This window comes from Gopherus evgoodei, chromosome 3, assembly GCF_007399415.2.
Source record: "Gopherus evgoodei ecotype Sinaloan lineage chromosome 3, rGopEvg1_v1.p, whole genome shotgun sequence".
NCBI lineage: Eukaryota > Metazoa > Chordata > Testudines > Testudinidae > Gopherus > Gopherus evgoodei.
In genome coordinates, this window is record NC_044324.1 from 158,954,418 (window position 1) to 158,976,216 (window position 21,799).

Consider the following 21,799-nt stretch of genomic DNA (forward strand, 5'->3'; position numbering starts at 1 on the left):
TCTGACTGAACTGCATCCAGCACTAACCCTGTCCACTCAAGCAGCTTCTCCCATGTAAATGTTGTTAAATAATTTCATGAAATTTAAGCATCGGTTTCTTTTCTGAAATCGTACATTGGAAACTTCTGCTGATAATAGTATACAAAAGCAAACCATGTAAGAGCTTGATAATTGTCAAACCAAAGAATAATGAGAGAAGCCAAACATTTTATTTCATGTGATAGTTTATTTTAGATTCCATTTCAGACACATTTTTTGGCTCAAAATATTTTTTTCCTTTTACACCTTGAATCACTGATTGAAAGAAAATGACAGTTGTTTTACTTGCATTTGTTTGGTATAAAAGTGCTTTTCTGAGATTATCCAGTTTTTAAATATTTATTTTCCTTTGTGGCATATTTTAATCTTTTCATCTTCAGAAGCTAGAATAGCATCAATTTGCAGTAGTTAAAGCCTAAGAACTGCCACATAGCTAGCTCATAGACTCTTATATTAAAAGTAAGCAAAATCCATCTGATCTTTATATACAAGAAAGACTTAATTGTTTTAAAATGCCATATTCCTATATCGATTTCTGTTAACTCCTTAGGTAGTTCCATTCCAACATGGTTAACATCTGAGGTTAAGTTGGTATAATATAAGTCCTAAATAATTGCAGTATAAGACACACCTTCAAAGACAGATCTGCCTTGGGCCATTGTTAGCTTGAGAGGGGGCAAGGAGAGGGGTCGATATAGACCTTTAGGGTGTCTGAAGAGTAAAACTATCAACTCTTTTCCTGAGGCAGCAGCCCCTGTTGGCAAACCTGAAATTCATTGGCAGAGACGTCTGTGCTGTCAGACCAACACTACTGGGAGTAGATAGGAGAAAAACATACTCTGAAGCCAGTAGGCAGAATGGTCTACTGACCCCTCCAGGACCTGGGATCTGGACTGAGCCGTGCTCCATCCTTCTTCTGAGATAAAACCCTTCTCCTGCTGCTAGCCAATGCACTTAGTCCTGTAGCTCAAATGGTGGCACTAGATGCTGAAAGTTCATGGTTCAAACCCTATTGATGATGCGTGATGGAATGGTTATTACAGTTGCACATAGCAGAATTTGTTTATACGCTTTCCCCTTTAAAGAAACCAATAGAGAGACTGATAAAATCCAGTGGATTTCTACAATCTTTGGAGGCTGGATTGAAATACATGAGCATGGGTTTTGATATAGCTAGTGAGGGGAAATAGCTTCCAAGCTGAAATGGATGGTTACATAGCCCACCCAGTATGAGTGAACTATACACCACAAATATTTAGATCAGACCCAGAGGAGAGGCCATGTCTATGGCCTGCTTTATGGGAGCTCTCTGCAAGCCAATAGGTAATATCCAGAGAGCACATTGATTCCAGGAAAGTACATATCCTCACAGATGAACTGTCATTTGCCTGAACATAAAAATCCCCAGGGATAAAAAAATTCTCAGAGATTCCAATGGTAACATTAGCACCAACTTAGAAAACTCACCTGTGAAATTCCCCATTTATAAACCAGCAAGCAAATAAAACTTATAGAGATTCAGATAGGACTTTCTGCCATAAAATTCCATTGAACTTTACTCTTTTAAAACAGCTATTAAATAAATATATACTAGCGAGCTTGAGTTTGAACTTGAATTCTGTAAATATTAGTGCTGGGTTGATGGCTTCTATAAATTAAATGCTACAGAGAAGTATAGACTAGAGGGACTCTGCGGTGTCTTTTAAATTCATGAATGTTTAAATGATGATGAAGTAACTCCTGAACAAAATGTACTCTGCTCCTGGCATTACTGTCAGCAAAATTATTGTGATAATTACTTACTAGACATACCATCTGCCACGCAGTCTTCAAATTCATGCCGTTGACAAATTAGAAGGTACAAAAAAGAGGGATAAACAAGAAAGATTTCCACAGGTTTTTTTTTTCTTCATTTGCTTCTTTTGATAAAGTTGCAAAATCTTTTGTTGGGACTGGGCCAATGCAGAATCAGGGAGCATAACCAATTGCCTGATTGTCCTTCCTGTGCTGCACTGAGCAGAACTCAGACGCAGGGGAGAACTGAGCATAAGAAGGAAAAGGATGTCCTCAGCTTTCCATAGGGATGCACATAATACTCACTCCTAGCTCTAGATAGACCCAAGATGATATAAGAGTCCCACACTTTCCTGGAAGGAAAAGCTCTTTTTAGGCTATATTTAGAGGTTTTAGGTTCCATTTGAGTCCTTTCCAGTTGGATTTATGGCCACACTAAAGTCAATGGGATTTTGCCATTGACTTCAGTGGGGACAGGATATGACCCATGGTAACTAAGGCACCAATCTTAACAAGTAGAGATACACAAAGATAATTTCAGTGAAATATTGAAAACTTTACTCAACACATTTCCACCAGTGCTGAAGCATATGGTCCCTTGGGATCTTAATCTCGTTCTCTCCACCCTCACAAAGCCACCCTTTGAACTACTGGCAACACGCTCCCTCTCCCACCTCTCGATGAAAGTGGAGTTCTTAGTAGCTGTTACTTCGGCCAGATGAGTCAGTGAACTCACAGCCGTGATGGCGGACACCTCCCCCCCAAACACACTTGATATTCTACAAGGACAAGGTGTCCTTGTGGCTGCACCCTAAATTCCTTCCAAAAGTGGTGTCTGAGTTCCACCTCAATCAGTCTATCCACCATATGGTTTTCCACCCCAAGCTATGCACCACCTCCACTAACAAGGCCTTGCACTCCCTCGATGTCTGTCACACACTAGCATTCTACCTCCACAGGACTCGACTGTTTTGCAAATCGCCAAAACTATTTATGACTATCACTGACAGGCCAAAGGGCAAAGCCCTCTTGTCCCAGTGAATCTCCAAATGGGTCTTGGGGTGCATATGTGAATGCTACAAATGATCCAACATACTCCTGCCTAACAGTGTCACAAAGCACTCTGTACGGGTGCAGGCCGCCACTTCAGCCTCACTGGCTGATGTATCCTGATACGATATATGTTGAGCAGTGGTGTGGTGATCTGTCCACACATTCACGGCACACTATGCCATCACACAAGCAGCAGCTACAGATGTAGCCATGGACCAGGCTGTACTGCAGACTGCACTTCCATTTGCATCTTCACATGCACTGTCTGCGCTGATCACTGCTCACGAGTCACCAATGTGTGCAATAGGGCCCATCGCTTGAAGAAGAAGAGGAGGAGGTTTTTTACCTATAATTGGAGGTTCTTTGAGATGTGTGGACCCCACTACCCCAACATCCCCTCTGCTTTGGACTTGATTCTATAATGGTAAGAGGGAAACTGGAGAGGCATTGATCCGCACTACCTCTTACACCTTTGGCTGAGAGCAGAAGGAGACGCACGACATGTGGGCCAATGAACACTGCTAAGAAACAGTTATGGACGAACTCAGGTGCATAGCGCCTGTGTACACCCATGTATGGAATATAGATAGTGAACACCCTTCAATTACAGGGACATAACCCAGTCTTTCCAGGAATGGCCTTCAATTGTATGACCCGTTATCTGGGTCCTGATTTGAGACTGCTCGGACCAGATTCTCAGAAGGGTTGGGCATTTACGTCTCTAGCTGAAGTCAAGGGGAGTGGTGGATGGTCAGCACTTCCAAAATATCAGTCCTTTGCTCTCAAAATAGGCATGTAGTCATTGTGACTTCCAGAGTTAGTGGATACTTTTGCAGATTTTTGCCTTAATCTTTGTTTGCCAGAGTTGCTCATCTGTAAAATAGGGATACTAATACTTCCCTACTTAAAAGGGGTGTTCTGAAGAGAAATTAGTTTGTTTGTTTGAGACGCTGCACTGTGGTGATGAGCTCAATAGGGAAAACCCATGAAGAAATAAAAAAAATCCTTATTTAGTTCAGGATATAAAATAACCAAGGCTTGGGAGGCACACAATGAATGAGGAGGATAAAAATAAATATGGAACAGCTGCCTGATTAATTAAGTAGTCATTCTGTGAACTCATTGAGGCAAGGGTCCTGTGGAAAAAATACTGTGGGATCATGTAATTAAAGACTGTGTCAGTGTATGAGGGAGCATGGACAAGCTTTTATTCTGGCATTTCCTAACTTTTGAGAACTTGTCTTCACATTCAGAATATCATTCCTAATGTCACTTCTTTGTACTTTAATTAAAACTGCAAACCACACCTCTACCCCGATATAATGCCACTCAATATAACATGAATTCGGATATAACGCAGTAAAGTAGTGCTCTGGGGGGGCGGGCTGCGCACTCCGGCAGATCAAAGCAAGTTCGATATAATGCGGTTTCACCTATAATGTCACTTCTTTGTACTTTAATTAAAACTGCAAACCACACCTCTACCCCGATATAATGCCACTCAATATAACATGAATTCGGATATAACGCAGTAAAGTAGTGCTCTGGGGGGGCGGGCTGCGCACTCCGGCAGATCAAAGCAAGTTCGATATAATGCGGTTTCACCTATAATGCAGTAAGATTTTTTTTGGCTCCCAAGGACAGTGTTATATCAGAGTAGAGGTGTATATTTAATCAGGAATCAGCATCTTGCTTATCTAATCTATTTCCATGCCAATCACTGCTGTATAAGCACTGTGCTATTACTTCATCCATTGTTAAAATGCACCTACTTCTGGGATAGCAGTTGGAAACCTTTGATCAATAGTGCAAAACAATAGTTATATTCTGGCTACTGTTCTAGATTCTATCTAACTGAAGTTTAGACAGGCTTTTGCATTATCTTTTAAATATTTCAATGATTCATTAAATAGAAAAACACAAAATGATTTCATTATATGGTTATCCCTCAAATATGCATAGATATCTCCTGTAGCTTTGTATAGAGGTTGCACATGTATCAGAATATTAATATGAAAATCATAAAACAATCATTCTTAATTACTGCCGCACATAATTGTTCCATGTTTATGGCACCTATGTGCATTGTGTTTTTAAATTATAAATACTATTTATTATTGTGAGAAATATAGCAAGACTTGGAATTCTGTTAAGTGTAGAAGACTTTGAGTTAAAATTTTGCCATAACAATACATTTATTGCCTATGAAAATTTAATTTGGATAAGTTCTTATTTAAACCTCAGGCCTTATGCTAGATTTGTTTTGGGGGTGGGAAGAAGGTGAAACTGGATCACTATCTCCATTGCATGATGACACTATTGCCTGTCGATAAGTGTGGGAAAACAGTTGTGGGTACAAGAGGTGTTCTAATAATGAAAAAAGGCTTTCACAGATAGACGTATGTGATTAAACATTATAGTGCAATTCTATTTTAGCTATTCGATATGTGTTGACTTTGGGGAAAATCTCAAACAGAAGCAAGTCTCAGTGGACTGAATATCCTTTTTTTCTTTCTCTTTTGATATTTCACTTTAAAACAACATTGCATAAATAACAAAATAATTCTTCCATTTTGCTTGGCTTAACCAGTGAGACATTTCCCCCAAAAGAGACACAGGGCTACATCTTAATATCTTTTCTAAAGAAGCTCTCCTCAAAGATTTTACGCCAGACTGCAGCAACATCAGTTTAACTATGCAGTAACTAAGTAAATAATCATTTGCTTTTTTATTTAAAAAAAAATTGCTTTGGCTACAGATACTATTAAAATTAATTTAAATTTACTAAAGTATTTAACAATACAAGAGTAATGTTTGTAAAGTTCTTTGAAATCCTTGGAGCATTATATAAATGCATCTGTACAAGTGCAAATTATTATTTTAATAATACTAAATCTTTAATAACAAAAATGAAAAAATCTACAATGGAAGCTGAAATTGATGAACGGTAGGCAAATACAGTTAGTATCTACCCTTTGGTTCTCTAACAATACAGGCATATATATTAAAGATTCTGGTCTACTTAACATGACTTGATAACTACAAGGAATGGCTCCATTTACCATTTCAGTACTCTTCTAAAATGTCCTTAAAGGTTGCTTCCAGGTCACCCAGTGCTTAACCCTCGCTAGGTCAGCGTCACAACAGATTTTTTGAAAAAAAAGAGATTACAAGGATCTTAACATCAGAATTGTTGTTATAGAAGTCTTAAATACCCAGAATTAGTAGGAATTTTGTAAGTAGCTAAGAAGTCGTCTTGTTTCACTCATAAAAAATTGAAAATAGTTTTCTCTTGCAGGCCTGAGTGATGTTACTAACAGGCTATGTCTACACAGGGATTAAGCCTTCAGTGGCCTGAGTCAGCTGACTTGGACTCAGGCTCCAGGTCTGAAAACTTGCTGTGTAGATATTTGGACTTGGGCTGGAGCTCAAGCTCTGGGACCCAGCGAGAATGGATGGTCTCCGAGCTTGAGCTGCAGCTGGAGACCGAATGTCTGCACAGCAATTCTTAGCCTCACAGCTCAAGCCAGCTGACCCAGGCCAGCCGTGGCTGCACTGTATCATCCATGACAAAGAATTACCGCGGGAGAACAGCCTGGAAGCAGCTCTTTATATTCTGTGAAACTAAGATTTCAGTGTCAGTGACATACCTATTTATTTTGGGAATTTACACTCATAAACCAGTTCTGGGCTTTTTTCTGTGTTAAATGAGATGATTTTAATGGAGATTCAGTATATGGAGAGAAATGAATATATTCACAAGTTATCTCCCTGATGACCTGTTTTTGATGGCTCATCCACATATGTCACTGTTTACAGTTTGTTGACTTTCTTAGTACTTTTTAGTTGCTTGCTTCCTTTCAGTAAATGTAATGTTACATTAATGTGCTTTGTAAGCTCATATGCAGTTCTTCTTTATTTCACTTACTTCCTTGAAATGGTGGACAATTTTTAGTTTACACCTTACATTCAGTATCATATTGAGGTAAAAACAACGAGGAGTCCTTGTGGCACCTTAGAGACTAACCAATTTATTTGGGCATAAGCTTTCGTGGCCTAAAACCCACTTCATCAGATGCATGGAGTGGAAAATACAGTAGGCAGGTATAAATATACAGCACATGAAAAGATGGGAGTTGCCTTACCAAGTACAGGGGTCAGTGCTAACGAGGCCAATTCAATCAGGGTGGATGTGGCCCATTCTCAACAGTTGACAAGAAGGGGTGCCATTGGCCATTGGCCAAAACCGGACTGTCTCTACCCAAAAGAATAAATGGACACAGATCAGACATCAAGAATTGTAACTTTCAAAAACCAATAGGAGAGCACTTCAATCTCCTTGGACACTCCATAACAGACTTAAGTGTCCATTCTTCAACAAAAAAAAAAAAACCCTTCAGAAACAGACTTCAACGAGAAACTGCAGAACTGGAATTAATTTGCACACTTGACACCATCAATTTAGGCCTGAATAAAGACTGGGAGTTGCTGGGTCACTACAAAAACGTAATTTTCCCTCTATTGATACTCACACCTTCTTGTCAACTGTTGGGAATGGGCCACATCCACCCTGATTGAATTGGCCTCATTAGCTCTACAAAAAGGTATTTTTCCTCTGTTGATATTCACCCTTTCTTGTCAACTCTGGAAAGTTTCCTGTTAAGTCAGTGGCTTTTGGATGAGGCCCTTACACAGAGACATAATGATCATGGTGACCTTAATAATCTGCTTTCATCCATCCTTGGACCACCTGAATCCTGTTGCATCTTAGTCCGTGTGGAAAGTTGTTGAGTTCAACAACTGATCACACATTCTTGATGTTTATTGCATCTTTATATGTTTTATTCGAGCCCTCAGTGCAAATCCCTATTTGGGATGTTGGGTAAAACCAGCAATGCCACTCTGCCTCTGTGATGACCAATAAATAATGCTGGTTTCTGTCCTGTAGCTCTGAAAGATAATCTGGTGCCAAGTATGGATTTACTGATTTGGGTCCCCTACAAACATTAACCTGAGGAATTATGGTAGAATTTGATTATTTTTTTTTAAAAAACAAGATAAACATGACAAAGCAGAATTGAAACCATTTTGTTAGGCACCACAAACCTTCTGTTCATTATTTAGGCCGCTCTCTTTTGCTGGAATGCCCCAAAGCTTGTTGCCAGGAAACAATAACAGTATTGCTCACACTGCTATTAGGCATGTTTTTACATTGTTTTAAACATGGAAAAATGGCCATAGTCCAAAATCCTCTGTTTGAGGATACTGCACAGAGACTTGATGGTAGTAAAATATACAAGGAAGAAGAAAGGTGATTCATAAAAACCTTTTGACAGAGACCCCAGTTTCCTAACCCAGTCATGATTGTTCATATGCTACACGCTTTTGCAAATGAACAAAATCAGTTATTATTGTCCGCTCCTCTGATTCAGACAAAAAAGTAGTGTCAGTCTCAGAGGGAATGCTTTATCTACAAGAGATCTCTGATGCAGAGGTGTATAATATAGTTACAAATTTCTTGAAAAACCACTTCAGCACTTGTGCCTGCATGTGTAGCAGCTACTTTTATGGTATAAGGAGTGATGCTCATCATTGTGTAGGAGGGAAGGGCAGGATCAAACCTTTAACATTGTGGAATGAAGAAACTTTTTCAGAATCTGTCTGGGTTAATGAAAAAAGATTACTTGGACAGAACAACTTTTGCTATGGTGAATTATTTAACCAAGATACGTTGTATACTTTCTATTTTATCTTAATTCAGTATTAACTACAAGAACTGAAGTGCAGACTTTTTTTATAAATGGGCCAGACATGTTTTCATGCCATGTGTAAGATTGCTTGTTTAATGCAATCAACACAAGTTGTTTGTTGTATACCCCTCTCTGTTCTCCCATCCTGTGGCAGTAGAATGAGGTATGGATTGTTGTGTTGTTCCCAATGGGAATCAAGAAGACAAAGAGTTGCGAATCCCCAGCTCTGATTATGAGAGTCTGAAGAGAACCTCTTTCCAAAGATCTTTTTCTCTCCACCTCAGAAGTACAGAGCCTTCTCCTCAACTCTCCTACTCTCTCCTCTCTCTTTCTTTTGTATTACAGGGATACTAAAGAAGAAAGAGACACCAGTAAATAAATAAAAATAAAGAAAAGAGCAAGGGCAGAAGTACGAAGTCTAAGAACTCTGCTTCACACTGGAGGGGGAAAATGAAAGGCAGAGCACCCAGTACTATGGCCAAATTATATAGAGCAGGCCAGCCATTGTGTCACACTGTCAGAAGGATGCTGGATTAGCTTGATCAGAAAAGAATGGGCTCCCTCGACAGGAGCATCTGCAGCTTTAGCATGCTGTCTGCCTGTTCTCGGCTTGTAGCCTTGCTCCACAGCATACCCAGTGGGAGAAGTGAAGCTGAGAAGAGAATTTGTGAGAGTGAAAAGGGGGGCTTATATGTGGAGCTGGGGAGATTTAAGTAAAGAAGGCAGTGGAGCTCGTGAGAACAGAATAATGAAGAGAGACGTAAAGATGTGGAGAGAAGAAGCACATGAGGAAAAAAAGGGAGGTTAATGGAGGTGAGTACAGAAGGCATGACCTAGAGGTGGAAGGAGTTATATGTGGAGGTGTAGCCTGAGTTGTCATAATGGTGACTATGAGCAAATATTGGAGAAATACAGGAGCATAGGTAATAATGGCAGCACTGAACTTAAGAATGACATGGTGAGAAGGAAGCTATTAAGGCCTCAGTTCTGTCACCCTCCTGTTACATAGTACCTTGCTCTGTGAGTAGTCCCGTTGGCTTGCGTAAGGATGACAGAACTGGGTCTTTAGATAATAACAAATATATATCAAAGGTGTGGCAGTCCTTAATGAAGAAGGCAACAATGAGACAATAGAACTGTGGCAAAAATAATTGAGGGGCAGAGTTTTTTAAAAATGGTAGGAAAAAGGCAACCAGTAGTTGATGGCAACAATGTAATTGTAGAGGTGTATAGATTCATAGATTCATAGACTCATAGACTCTAGGACTGGAAGGGACCTCGAGAGGTCATCGAGTCCAGTCCCCTACCTTCATGGCAGGACCAAATACTGTCTAGACCATCCCTGATAGACATTTATCTAACCTACTCTTAAATATCTCCAGAGACGGAGATTCCACAGCCTCCCTAGGCAATTTATTCCAGTGTTTAACCACCCTGACAGTTAGGAACTTTTTCCTAATGTCCAACCTAAATCTCCCTTGCTGCAGTTTAAGCCCATTGCTTCTTGTTCTATCTTTGGAGGCTAAGGTGAACAAGTTTTCTCCCTCCTCCTGATGACACCCTTTTAGATTCCTGAAAACTGCTATCATGTCCCCTCTCAGTCTTCTCTTTTCCAAACTAAACAAACCCAATTCTTTCAGCCTTCCTTCATAGGTCATGTTCTCAAGACCTTTAATCATTCTTGTTGCTCTTCTCTGGACCCTCTCCAATTTCTCCACATCTTTCTTGAAATGCAGTGCCCAGAACTGGACACAATACTCCAGTTGAGGCCTAACCAGCGCAGAGTAGAACGGAAGAATTACTTCTTGTGTCTTGTTTACAACACACCTGTTAATGCATCCCAGAATCACATTTGCTTTTTTTGCAACAGAATCACACTGACGACTCCTATTTAGCTTGTGGTCCACTATGACCCCTAGATCTCTTTCTGCCATACTCCTTCCTAGACAGTCTCTTCCCGTTCTGTATGTGTGAAAATGATTGTTCCTTCCTAAGTGGAGCATTTTGCATTTGTCTTTATTGAACTTCATCCAGTTTATCTCAGACCATTTCTCCAATTTGTCCAGATCATTTTGAATTTTGACCCTGTCCTCCAAAGCAGTTGCAATCCCTCCCAGTTTGGTATCATCTGCAAACTTAATAAGCGTACTTTCTATGCCAACATCTAAATCGTTGATGAAGATATTGAACAGAGCCGGTGCCGAAACAGACCCCTGCGGAACCCCACTTGTTATACCTTTCCAGCAGGATTGGGAGCCATTAATAACTACTCTCTGAGTATGGTTATCCAGCCAGTTATGCACCCACCTTATAGTAGCCTCATCTAAATTGTATTTGCCTAGTTTATCGATAAGGATATCATGCGAGACCGTATCAAATGCCTTACTAAAGTCTAGGTATACCACATCCACCGCTTCTCCCTTATCCACAAGACTTGTTATCCTATCAAAGAAAGCTATCAGATTGGTTTGACACGATTTGTTCTTTACAAATCCATGCTGGCTATTCCCTATCACCTTACCCCCTTCCAAGTGTTTGCAGATGATTTCTTTAATTACTTGCTCCATTATCTTCCCTGGCACAGAAGTTAAACTAACTGGTCTGTAGTTTCCTGCCTTAATGAGTTTGGCCACAACTCATTAAAAGAGAGTTTCCCAAATCCCTATTCCCTCTTATTCCTAATATTTGTGTAAATATGATCATTGTACACACACACTTTACATAATATAGTATGCCCGTGGGTACTTTTTATATAATTCAGTCTAGTATAAGGCCATCTAGATCTTGGATGAACTAAAACTGTGGTGCTATGTCTAGTTTCCGTGATCAGCCTTGTTCCTCCCCACACCCTCACAGCTTCCTGGAAATATTCCTACGAAGCTAGTGGAAATGGGATTGAATGTGGAGTATGCAAATGCAATCAAACAGTGTATCTAAAAAGAGGGAAAACATTTTATCTTTGCAAATAGGTTCCCTAAATCAGTGCTGTTAAAGTATTAGTATGCAACTATGGAAAATCTTTTGGAATTCATGAATGTTCTAGTCTTTGCTCAGCACTCATGGCTATCATTAAAAAGACTAAGGGCTATGACTGGTCTTTATACAGATAAGGTTTGAGTGGTGGAGATTTTCTTTCCATGACTGAAATGCATAAGGGCCACAGAAGTGCTCAGAAGTGTGCAGATTCTGCTCCATTCCTATTTCCCCAGGGGTAGTTGGCACCCTAAAAGGAATGTGGGGGGTGGCTATGCTCACCTACATTGACCTGCAGAGTGGGGCTGCGCGGCTGTGAGAATAAGGTGAATCTTGTAGTGTTTAGGACTAGATAATGCATAGCTCAGAGTAAGGGTTCCCTGGACCCCCTAGAGTATGCTCCCCCTGCACATTAGCAGATTCAGGGAATCCTTACTCTGGGCTATGCATTGGGCATCAAATTGAAATGTTTTTTGTCTAAATTCCTTTGCTCCTAATGTAAATTAATCTTCCACACCCTGACTGATAAAGGAACTGGGCAAAATCTTCTGGGAGTTTTTAAAGCCGTAGTTTAAATTGTTCTAATCTCTAACAAATCAACAAATTTCACCAATGATCAGGATGATTTGTTGTTCATGACTCAGTGGTGCTTTCCCTGTGTATTGTTAACGGTTAAATAGGTCATTATTAAACAAAAAGTATAAATAAACTTTTTACTTCCACAGTAGATTTTTATACAATGTCAGCTTTCCTTTTGGCCGAAAAAACAAATCTGTTGGGAAGAATTAAACCAAGTGGGGTGGTACAATAACTGGGAGAGACTAACTTTGGGAAATAAGTCATTTCCTTCTAATTTTTTTTTGTCAGCAATTTAAAAAAAGTTGGTCAACTAAAGAGTTCAAAAAAATTGAATTTATAGCTTAAGTGGGAGTACTTTTAACAAGAGAGGAAGAGAGAAAATATAGAGTTGCATTCTTGAGGTCTCCGAATTCTTTCAAGTTTATCTATTGTGTTTTGCACAGATATTTTCCTTGTTAAGACTGTTTGAAGTTGCCTTTAGCATCCCCATCATAATGTCTACAGTCCTATGGAATGACTGGTTATTTAAAGGTACCTTCCAAGTCACACAAAAATTAGTACTATAATGTAATCAAGGAACAAAAGTTGCGAGTGGAGACTCTTTTTCTGCCCTCTAAATATATTTAGGTATACATGATTTTTATTAAATTTGTGGATAATTTGCTCCTTCCCATTCGTCACTCAACTTCACATACGGGATGATACAGTCTTCTTCATAACAAGAGCTGAGAATGGGTGACAGGGCATGGATCACTTGATGATGGATCACCTGTTCTGTTCATTTCCTCTGGGACACCTGACATTGACCACTTCGGAAGACAGGATACTGGGCTAGATTGACCTTTGATCTGACTCAGTATGGTCATTCTTAACGTTTTTAAGAGCCTGATCCTGCTCTTTCTGACATCAATAGCAAAACTCTCACTGACTTCCTTTAGAGTAGGTTCATGCACCGAATATTCACCATTTAAACTATAGAATGTCATCATGATTAGGAAGCCTGCAGCATACTGTAACTGTGAGGATAGCCATGTGAACTTCAGAGGGATGTGTGTAGTTCAAGTTAATAAAAAAAAATATTCCACATACTCATAAAAGCAAAAAAAAAAAAAAAAAAGTATAATTTTTCCAGAAAGAGATCTGGACAGATCAGAATTATAGATAAAGTGGCCCAGGAGGTTAACCTGAGGGATTCTTATACCTTATAACCCTGTGCCAGGTATGGCCAAAGCAGCCGTCAGGGCCATCTGGTCCTAGACCCCGCTAACTGCCTCACTCCTCAGGGCATTCATTTTTCCTACTAAAATATAACAAACCAAACCCCCACTGTTCACAATGGAATGGGAGGAGGAATATCTGTGTTTGGCTTTTATTCTCCATTTCTGATGCTACTAGATTTTCAGGTCTTCAGGGTAGAGACTGTCTTTATTGTTGTTCATGGTACAGCACTGAGTACATTTTGAGTTCTATACTAAACAATTAATATATATTAAACATCTGACATGCTCATCACCACTCTGTCTCAGCACCTTCCAGAGGAGAAGGAAGACAAAGTGAAGAGTGTGTGAATATGTGATGCCAGTTTGAGATGAAAATTTGTTCTTAGTTGCACCTTTGCAACTCCATTGTGAATTTGGCCCAAGATAACTTAACAAACAATACCTATTTAGCACTGATTAGCACATGCTTCCAGCAGTCACTGTAGGCAGTGCTCTTGTGGACACGCAGAAATAACTGAAACTAGCTCTATATAGCAGAAATATCGAAGGAAGTGGTAGTAATGTTGGCTGAGTTCTCTCAAGGTAAATCTATCCCTCAGCTTATGCACTAAAGACAATGGTGGAGCCAGGTTTTGCAACCAGAGGATGAGGATTGGGCGGGGAAGAGGGGGCAGGGCAATGGTTCAGTAGTGGCGCCACCTTCAAGTATACTTTTCAGCTTGCTAATTTCACCAATGTCTGTGTATTATGACCCCTTCCCCCATCTGGTAAAAAATGGTATTTGGGAATCCTTTAAAACTGCACCTCCATTTCAAAAGGGATACCCCATGGAGACAGGAGTGACCCTTTGTGGCCTCCTGTCACCTCCTCCCTCCAGGTCAGTTCCTCTTTCAGGATGACAGAGTGGCAAATATAGCAGCATACTTCTCCATGCACAGACTGTCTTGGAAGGATCCCCACTGGGGTCCTCCACCCCAGAGAGCCAGCAGTCTAGCCTCAAGAGCACCATATGCTGGGACTCATGGCATGGGGCTCCATCTGCCCCACCCCTAATTGGCCTTTGGCCCTCCCGTCCCAAGCAAACTCCTCTGGATGTCAATCTGAAGGAAACCCTAAGGTGCAGGGGAAGAGGGCAAGAGCACCAGGCTGGGGGTGGGGGCCCGATATGAGGCAGGGGAAGGGGCAGCATGCAATATATGGCTGGAACAATGGTGGGATAATACCAGAGGGACTGGCTTCTGGACATGGGGTATGGATGGGGGCAAGGACCCAAGAGAGACAGGACACAGAGGAGTGATGGTGTGAGGTTCAGGATGCTGTAGGACATAAATCGAGTGGGAGGAATTAGGTCATGGAGGCAGATGGGTGGGAAAGCTAGTAACAAAGGGGCAGGGAGCAGATCATGGGGTAGGGAGATTTGGACGGGCACAGATGGGGCAGAAAGCTAGAGAAGGAGACTGATGACATGGGGGGCAGGACTCTAAAGGGTAGGAGGATAGGAGAAGGGGACAGACCCTAGATGATCAGAGGGCAGATGAGGTGGCAAATGAGCTAGGACAAGGGGGAAAAGACAGAAATCAGGAAGGCTAGGATGAGACCATTAGGGCATGGGGAAAAATAGAGGGCAGGACCCCAGGGGGGCAGGTGGGATGGGGATAGGACAGGGGGCACAGAGAGGGGCAGGAGTACTAGTGCAGAGATGTGCCCCAGAGGGCTGCGCAAGGCTGTGGGCTCCCCCAGGCTGCCCTCACCTGGCTAGGCCCTTCAGCTGCATGATCTTTGCTGATGCCTCTGCACACGTGACGCACATTCACAGGTGGTTGTTGCACTTTGATTTAGTCCTGTTTCAGAGAGGACTAGATAGAAGGGCTTGGCTACACTTGCAGATGTAGAGCACTGGGAGTTAAACCAGCCTTCGGAGACCGCAGCAGGGAAACGCTGCTGTGTGTTTACACTGTCAGCTGCCAGCACACTGGCGTGGCCACATTAGCAGCTTTTGCAACGCCACAAAGAGAAGTGCATTGTGGTAGCTATCCCAGTGTGCAAATGGCTGCAACATGCTTTTCAAATGGGGGTGGGAATGGAATGTGACAGGGAGTGTGTTTGTGTGTATGTGGGGGGAGAGAGAATGTTTTGCGGGGGGCTGAGTGTGTGTCAGCATGCTGTCTTGCAAGTTCAGACAGCAGCAGACTCCCCTATTTCTCCCCCTCGCCTCCGACAACAGCAGAATTCCACACCAATGGTTTGCTTTGTCCTGGGGCAGATAAGCATGCTGGTTGTCAGAAATGGAGCTTTGAAAGGGGATATCCTCATGCCGGCAGCCTATTTCAAAACAATGAGAAGAGTGGCCAGTCGAGATTATGGGACATTTCCAAAGGCCAATCACAGCTCAGTAATGCAACACCTCGTCCACACTGACGTCCAGGCATTTCAGCCAGGGTGCAGCAAGCTTTATGCTTCTTGTAGAGGTGGATTACCAGGATGCTCCTGCTGCAGAGTTCAGGCACTCTACTTGCCTTGCCAGTGTGGAGACCTCAGGAGTTAGGGCGCCCAGGGCTGCTTTAATGCACTCTCACTTGTGAGTGTAGCCAAGCCCTAAGTGCAATAAGGAACTGTTAATGCATGTCAGGGTGTATGTGGACAGTGAGTCTGTGCAGCAGCAGGCTAGTCCACTACAGATCACACCAAAGCTTGCTATGAATTGGCTGCGCTAGGCAGCTGCCTACCTTGCTTATACCTAGAGCAGCCTCTATTTATTATACCCTTGAAGAGACACCACAAGGACTCCTAAAGGCTGCTGGGGGGGGGGGGGGGGATGTGCCCCCCATCCCCTTATAACTCTGCCATTGACTGAAGACATAGTTTACACCTGCCTCTTCTACCTTGAGGAAATCAAGACTTTTAAATCCTCTCTAGTTCTATGGTTAATTTTCTCAATAGCTTTGCCATGTCTCTCTTATCTGCTCCTGGAGCCTCTTTTCTTCCTCATGTAGGCTCATTTGCTTATCCTGTTTTGCCATTATTTTGCTATTATATTATTATGAGCACATCATATGGAAAGCCAGTTATATAGCAAGGTTTTCCATTTCCATCTCTTTCTTTCAAATGGATCATGAGGTGCCTACACTATACTTCGGTCTATAAATAAAGAACATGAGCTAAGCTGTGGTGCTGATGTTACCACCATACACTATCATAAATTTGTTTGAAAAAGTAGAAGCTCTAGTTTTGTTCCTGTCAATAGCACAATGGCATTATCTTCTGAAGTTCATTAGGTAAAGATGAAGTATAATGTGTGCCTTACCTTAAATTGCATTGTCCTCCCACACCATAAATTAAGCAAACTTGAGGAAGGTGTCAAGGCTTCCATAGCTGTTCTGTACTTTGTCAAGCCTGAAATAATTATTGTTTTTAACATCAACTCTGCCAAATCTACTAAGAAAGCATTGGAGGATACTGTTTCTCAGATAGGACTAAGTCATACTCTCCTGTGAAAAACCCACAGAAGAAGGGAAGAGGATGCAGAAAACTCTGAGCTCACCTGGCAGAGTTTCTGCCAAAGGCTTTCTTTCAGAATAAAAGTTTGTGGTTTCTCTTTTTTCCCCCTTTCTTCTATTTAGGGATATATATCATGCTCATGAGTATTGTATCTGAACCTGAGGATATGCAGGGAAAGTAAGGTCCATAATTATAAGAGTATCTCTTGTCTTTCTTTCTTTTTTCCCCCTGTGGTCCATGAGACCCCTCTTTTCCCCAGACAGATGCTCAACACACACCGTACAGGGGTGCTTTCTCCAACTTTACACCCTATCCATTTGTTTGGCTGAGGGAGTAGAAGCTAAGGGTACTTGCCAGCCAGGCAAGCAAAAGAAGAATGCTAGTTCCAGGGATGCCCTGAAAAAATGAATTGATGATCTATCAAAAAGATTGTACAACTATTCCAATCACCATTTGGCACTTTACATCCTGAGAGAGAGAGACACACACACACACACAGCAGTGGTAGACTGCAAATTTATAATCGGAGAAGTGAGAGCTAACAGAATGTTGGGTCTAATCCTAAGAGTCAGGCCCACCAATCCCCCAACACATTCCTGTCATGGACATTTTCACGGCAATTATTACCTGCGTAGTAAACATAATTTTATTGATCAAATTGTATTTTAACTCTGTTCCCAAATTGTGGTACTGCTCAGGACTTAGCAGTGTTGTACAGTGATTCCGGAATACAGTTAGAACATGGTTTAGTTTAATCTACACTGGCAAAACCAAATTGTATTTTAACTGAGTTGGGACACGAATGGGAGTCTCCCAATACAGTCGTTTTTACAGTGTAGGTGGGACCTACTTTTGTTACTCAACTAAGCATGTTTTTTTACTTAGATCACTTCATAAAGGAAACCTGTTACAAAAATGTCTTCAAAATATAAAATAGAAAGTCTTTTTTTCCTGGGAAATAAATTTATTTTAAAGAAATCTTCCAAATAAAATGTAAAACACTAATATTTCTTGTGAAACTGTCTTAGGTGTTTTTAAATCTGTCTTTTGGAAGTCTTCACGATTCAAGCCATTTGATTTCTGTTTGTCAAGGGAAGGTGTATCAGCAGTTATTATAAACAATGGCTTAACTTCTGAAAAATCTAAAGTGCCTTTAAATTAATTAAAATTAATGAAATCAGACAGTTGACTAAATGCTTTGTTTTTCTGTATTTCTAGCCTATGCTTGTTTTTTAAGTATTGTTTAGGATAAGGTGGAAGCATGTGTAATGCAGCTGCTGGTCAACTAGAGTTATGCCCTTTGTTGCAGAAAAGACAGTTGGCACAATTGTTTTAATTTATTTTATAAAGAGCCAGAAACAATATAAATTTATATTATTTTGAAGTAGGAAGATTTTCTTCATCTTCCTGAGCTTTATCAAAAAATATTTACCTAGAGGGTATTTCATAAAGTAGATTGGACGGCTTGTGGGTAACCCAACTGCTCTTGCTGCTGGAGCAGTATAAAAAAAGAGTTGTTTTTTTCTCTATATGTCTCTCATTTTGTGGAGCTAAAATTTGTTTTTTAAATGTAAAATTTGAAATTGACAATTTTCACAAATGTACCCTAATATATTTACAAGTACTTGACAAAATAGTAATAACTGAAAATAAAACAACAAAAAATGTATTTGGAAATCGTTTCAAAACAGAATCACTTCTTTGCTTTTTTCTTTTTCTTTTAGATTTAGCTTTTGGCTTTAACATCCAGGTGAGGCGCCAAATATATCCATAATGTAAAACGTACTTGAGTCAAATAGTTTACATGAGGATGAATTTGGCCTGAGGAGTTTAAACTCAAATTAGTATATGGTCAATCTTTGTTACCTTTAAAAACAAAACAACAACAAAAAAAACCTATACGAACAAAAGGGGAAAATGGCAGATTTTCTCCTATAATATTATAAGAGCTCTAAAGTAGTACTTTAAACTATTGATACCTATTAGGCCTTTCCCCTGCTTCACCTTTGTTTAAGTATAAACAGTTGATTTGCAAAACTCAATCTATAATATGTAAATTCATGTGGAGTAATAGTGCCAAAAAACTGTGAAGGGGAGCGGGGGGGGGGGGAAGGGTCCAGGCAGCTGCGTCACAGGGTTTGATCACTTCAGGCTGGGGTGCCAGGAGATTTGAGACAGATGTTTTCAGACATGCCGCATGCCTAAAACATTTCCAGGGGTTGAGCTACAAATAGTGACTTAATAAGTGCAGAAACGGGAAAAGTATGCAGGAGGACACAAGAGTTTATTCACCTCTAGGTGCACAGTCAGCCTCTTTACATTACATCTGCTTGTCAGAGTTGGCTATTTAAGCTGTCATGCCCTTGGTATTGCTCTTTGTCTGACTGTGAATAAAGTGCAGCATTGTGATTACTAATCCTACTCCAGTGACTTGACTTTAAATGTGGTTTTGGAGTGCATCCCGGAGTTCTGTTTGCTAAGCTTCCTACTCCCGTTCCAGGGAAACCACTGGAGGTCGATGAGAGAGAGCACTGCAGGCTGCCTCCTCCTATAGACCTGTTGCTTTTTTCTTTTTATTGTTTGAAGGAAATCAATGGATACCAAAGTGATCTGTTTGTTTTTCTTTTTTTCTTTGCCTCCGCTTGCAGTGGGAAATCACACTGGCCGCATCAAGGTGGTCTTTACACCCAGCATCTGTAAAGTGACTTGTACCAAGGGCAATTGTCAGAACAACTGTGAGAAGGGAAATACCACCACCCTCATTAGTGAAAATGGCCATGCAGCTGACACCCTGACAGCCACTAATTTCCGAGTAGGTAAGTACCCTCAAACCATTCTTATCCTTAGCTTTCTTGGCTAACAGAGAGAGGAAGATTTTTAATGATTAGTACCAGTTGCGCATCTGTTACTCTTTGTGTGGAGAGGCTGTGCTTAAGTAAAAGCAATTGTATGTCAGTCAAGGTTTTTGGGGTTCTTTTGAAATGTTCTTGATCATTTCCCGGATGTCCTAAAGAGAATAGAACTGGATTTATAATCTAAAGTTTCAGTTGCAGAACTACAGTGTACTGAACTACAGCTTCTGCTGAAAACCCCATATCTCAAAGCTTGGATTAATACATTCTGAAAGATTTGTCAGATACTAAAAAAAGTTTGTTTCTCCCTCTATTTATTTAAACTGTAGTAAATGAAGGTGAAAACTAGTTTGTTAGTGAAACTATCCTGAAAAGCTCCGTCTGAGAGTTGCTTGACTCTGCATTTCTGTTACAGTACAGAGTTAGTTGCCAGCTTACAACTCCTGCCCTTTTTGTGCTGTGAATAAAGCAGATTTATTATGTATCTAATATCTTAACAGAAGATTGAAATTTTAGAAATATAATTAAGAATTCTGACATATTGTAATTTCTCTGTGGGAAGTAGTCATGTTACTATTAATGCTCATACTTCCATACTTGTTGAATGAGTATCTACAGTATACTAGTCTATAACCTAAAACTGATAAGTTATGGTGAAACAAATCCTAAATAATATGTGGGATAATGAGTTTACCTAGTTTAACTGCACTATATAGTATAATGATGGTAATATCTCTTGTGCACATATATTTTTTTTCTATAAATTAAGAGAAATCTTGATATGTAGCGACAGGTATGGCATATTGACTTTAAATTCTTTATTTCACAAAAACATTTTCTTGCTGCTGTTGAGAGCGGGTTTTTTGTTATGAAAATACCATAGTATTTTTATCTCCGTACCTTTTTTATCCATTATTTTGCCAATGTGCACTCAGGGAATCATAGATATGCACATTATAATTTTAGTTTCTTGCTAGTATAAACAAAATGTCAGGCAGCATTGATGGTGGCCAATGTTGCCCTTTTAAAAGTGCACTACATTTCAGTTTCTGAGGGGGGGAATATCCAATTATTCTCATACATCCAGACAGAAGATGCAAAGTACAGAGCAGTAATTCTAAGACTGTTACTAGATTACCTTGCTGTGGATGCAAACTCTTTTGAAATCTAAGGACACTCCTTGACAATTCACTTTGGTATAACATGCACCTTAGTAAAACATACGTTTTCTTTTGCTGTAAAAACATGCTTTGTAAAAAGAGGAATACGGCATTGATGTCATTGTGAAGTGTGGATATTCTGAGACTTTTTTTTTTTTTTTTTAAAAGGATTTTACTAACACATGCTAAATTAATTACTTGTAATTGACATTTGCTGTTAATATGGGTATTTATTAGTTCTTGGCAATTGCCCCAGCTAAGCAATTTCCTTATTTGACTTTATTTTTGATAGAAAGGAAACATTGAGGGTGGGTACTTACCTAGTTTATTTGCTGTGTAAAGATGTTCTGTAATCTGATTTCTTCACAAATATTTGAAAACTTTGAGAGTGGAAATCGACCTGTTAAAACATGTAAAACACCTTCCTTCCTGGCCTGAGGCCAGATATTTTTTGATTCAGCATGTACAGTAGTTTCTTAAAAGTACTCAGAAAAAAGCAGTGTATTATAATATTCAGTGGAAAGAAAGGCGAACATTGTTTGGAAATGCATACTAATAAGTGATTGCACATGTATAGATATTTATTAATTTAGGTGTGTTCATCATAATGCATTTCTCTACTTCATACACTTATGTTATAGACAGTATTTGTTAGAAACAAACCAGAAGCATGCTTAGTTGTTCTCAGGATAGTTATCTTCATAAAAATTAAGACTAGGATCTAAGCAAAGATTTTTGGGCTCTCCAGTTACAAATATAATTAGCCTATGAATTTAAAATATTTCTTAAGAACAAGACCAGGGTGAACCAGTGCATCTGTAGACTCAGTTACTTCAGTGGTCCCTAATTTTCAGGGCCCTCTTGACTGATTCAGGGCTTAA

General features: G+C 40.1%; 1 protein-coding gene across 7 annotated transcripts in view; it reads left to right on the plus strand.

Annotated features, from left to right (window-relative positions):
* Positions 1–21,799, plus strand: part of LTBP1 (latent transforming growth factor beta binding protein 1) — a 364,113-nt gene that overhangs the window by 86,471 nt on the left and 255,843 nt on the right. For 6 of the 7 annotated variants that reach the window (XM_030557132.1, XM_030557134.1, XM_030557133.1 and 3 more), the window contains exon 5: positions 19,555–19,722. In XM_030557132.1, the coding sequence (XP_030412992.1) occupies positions 19,555–19,722 (168 nt within the window). Of the gene's footprint in view, positions 1–19,097; positions 19,723–21,799 lie in introns of those variants that run through there. The other variant, XM_030557138.1, reaches the window with a different exon arrangement.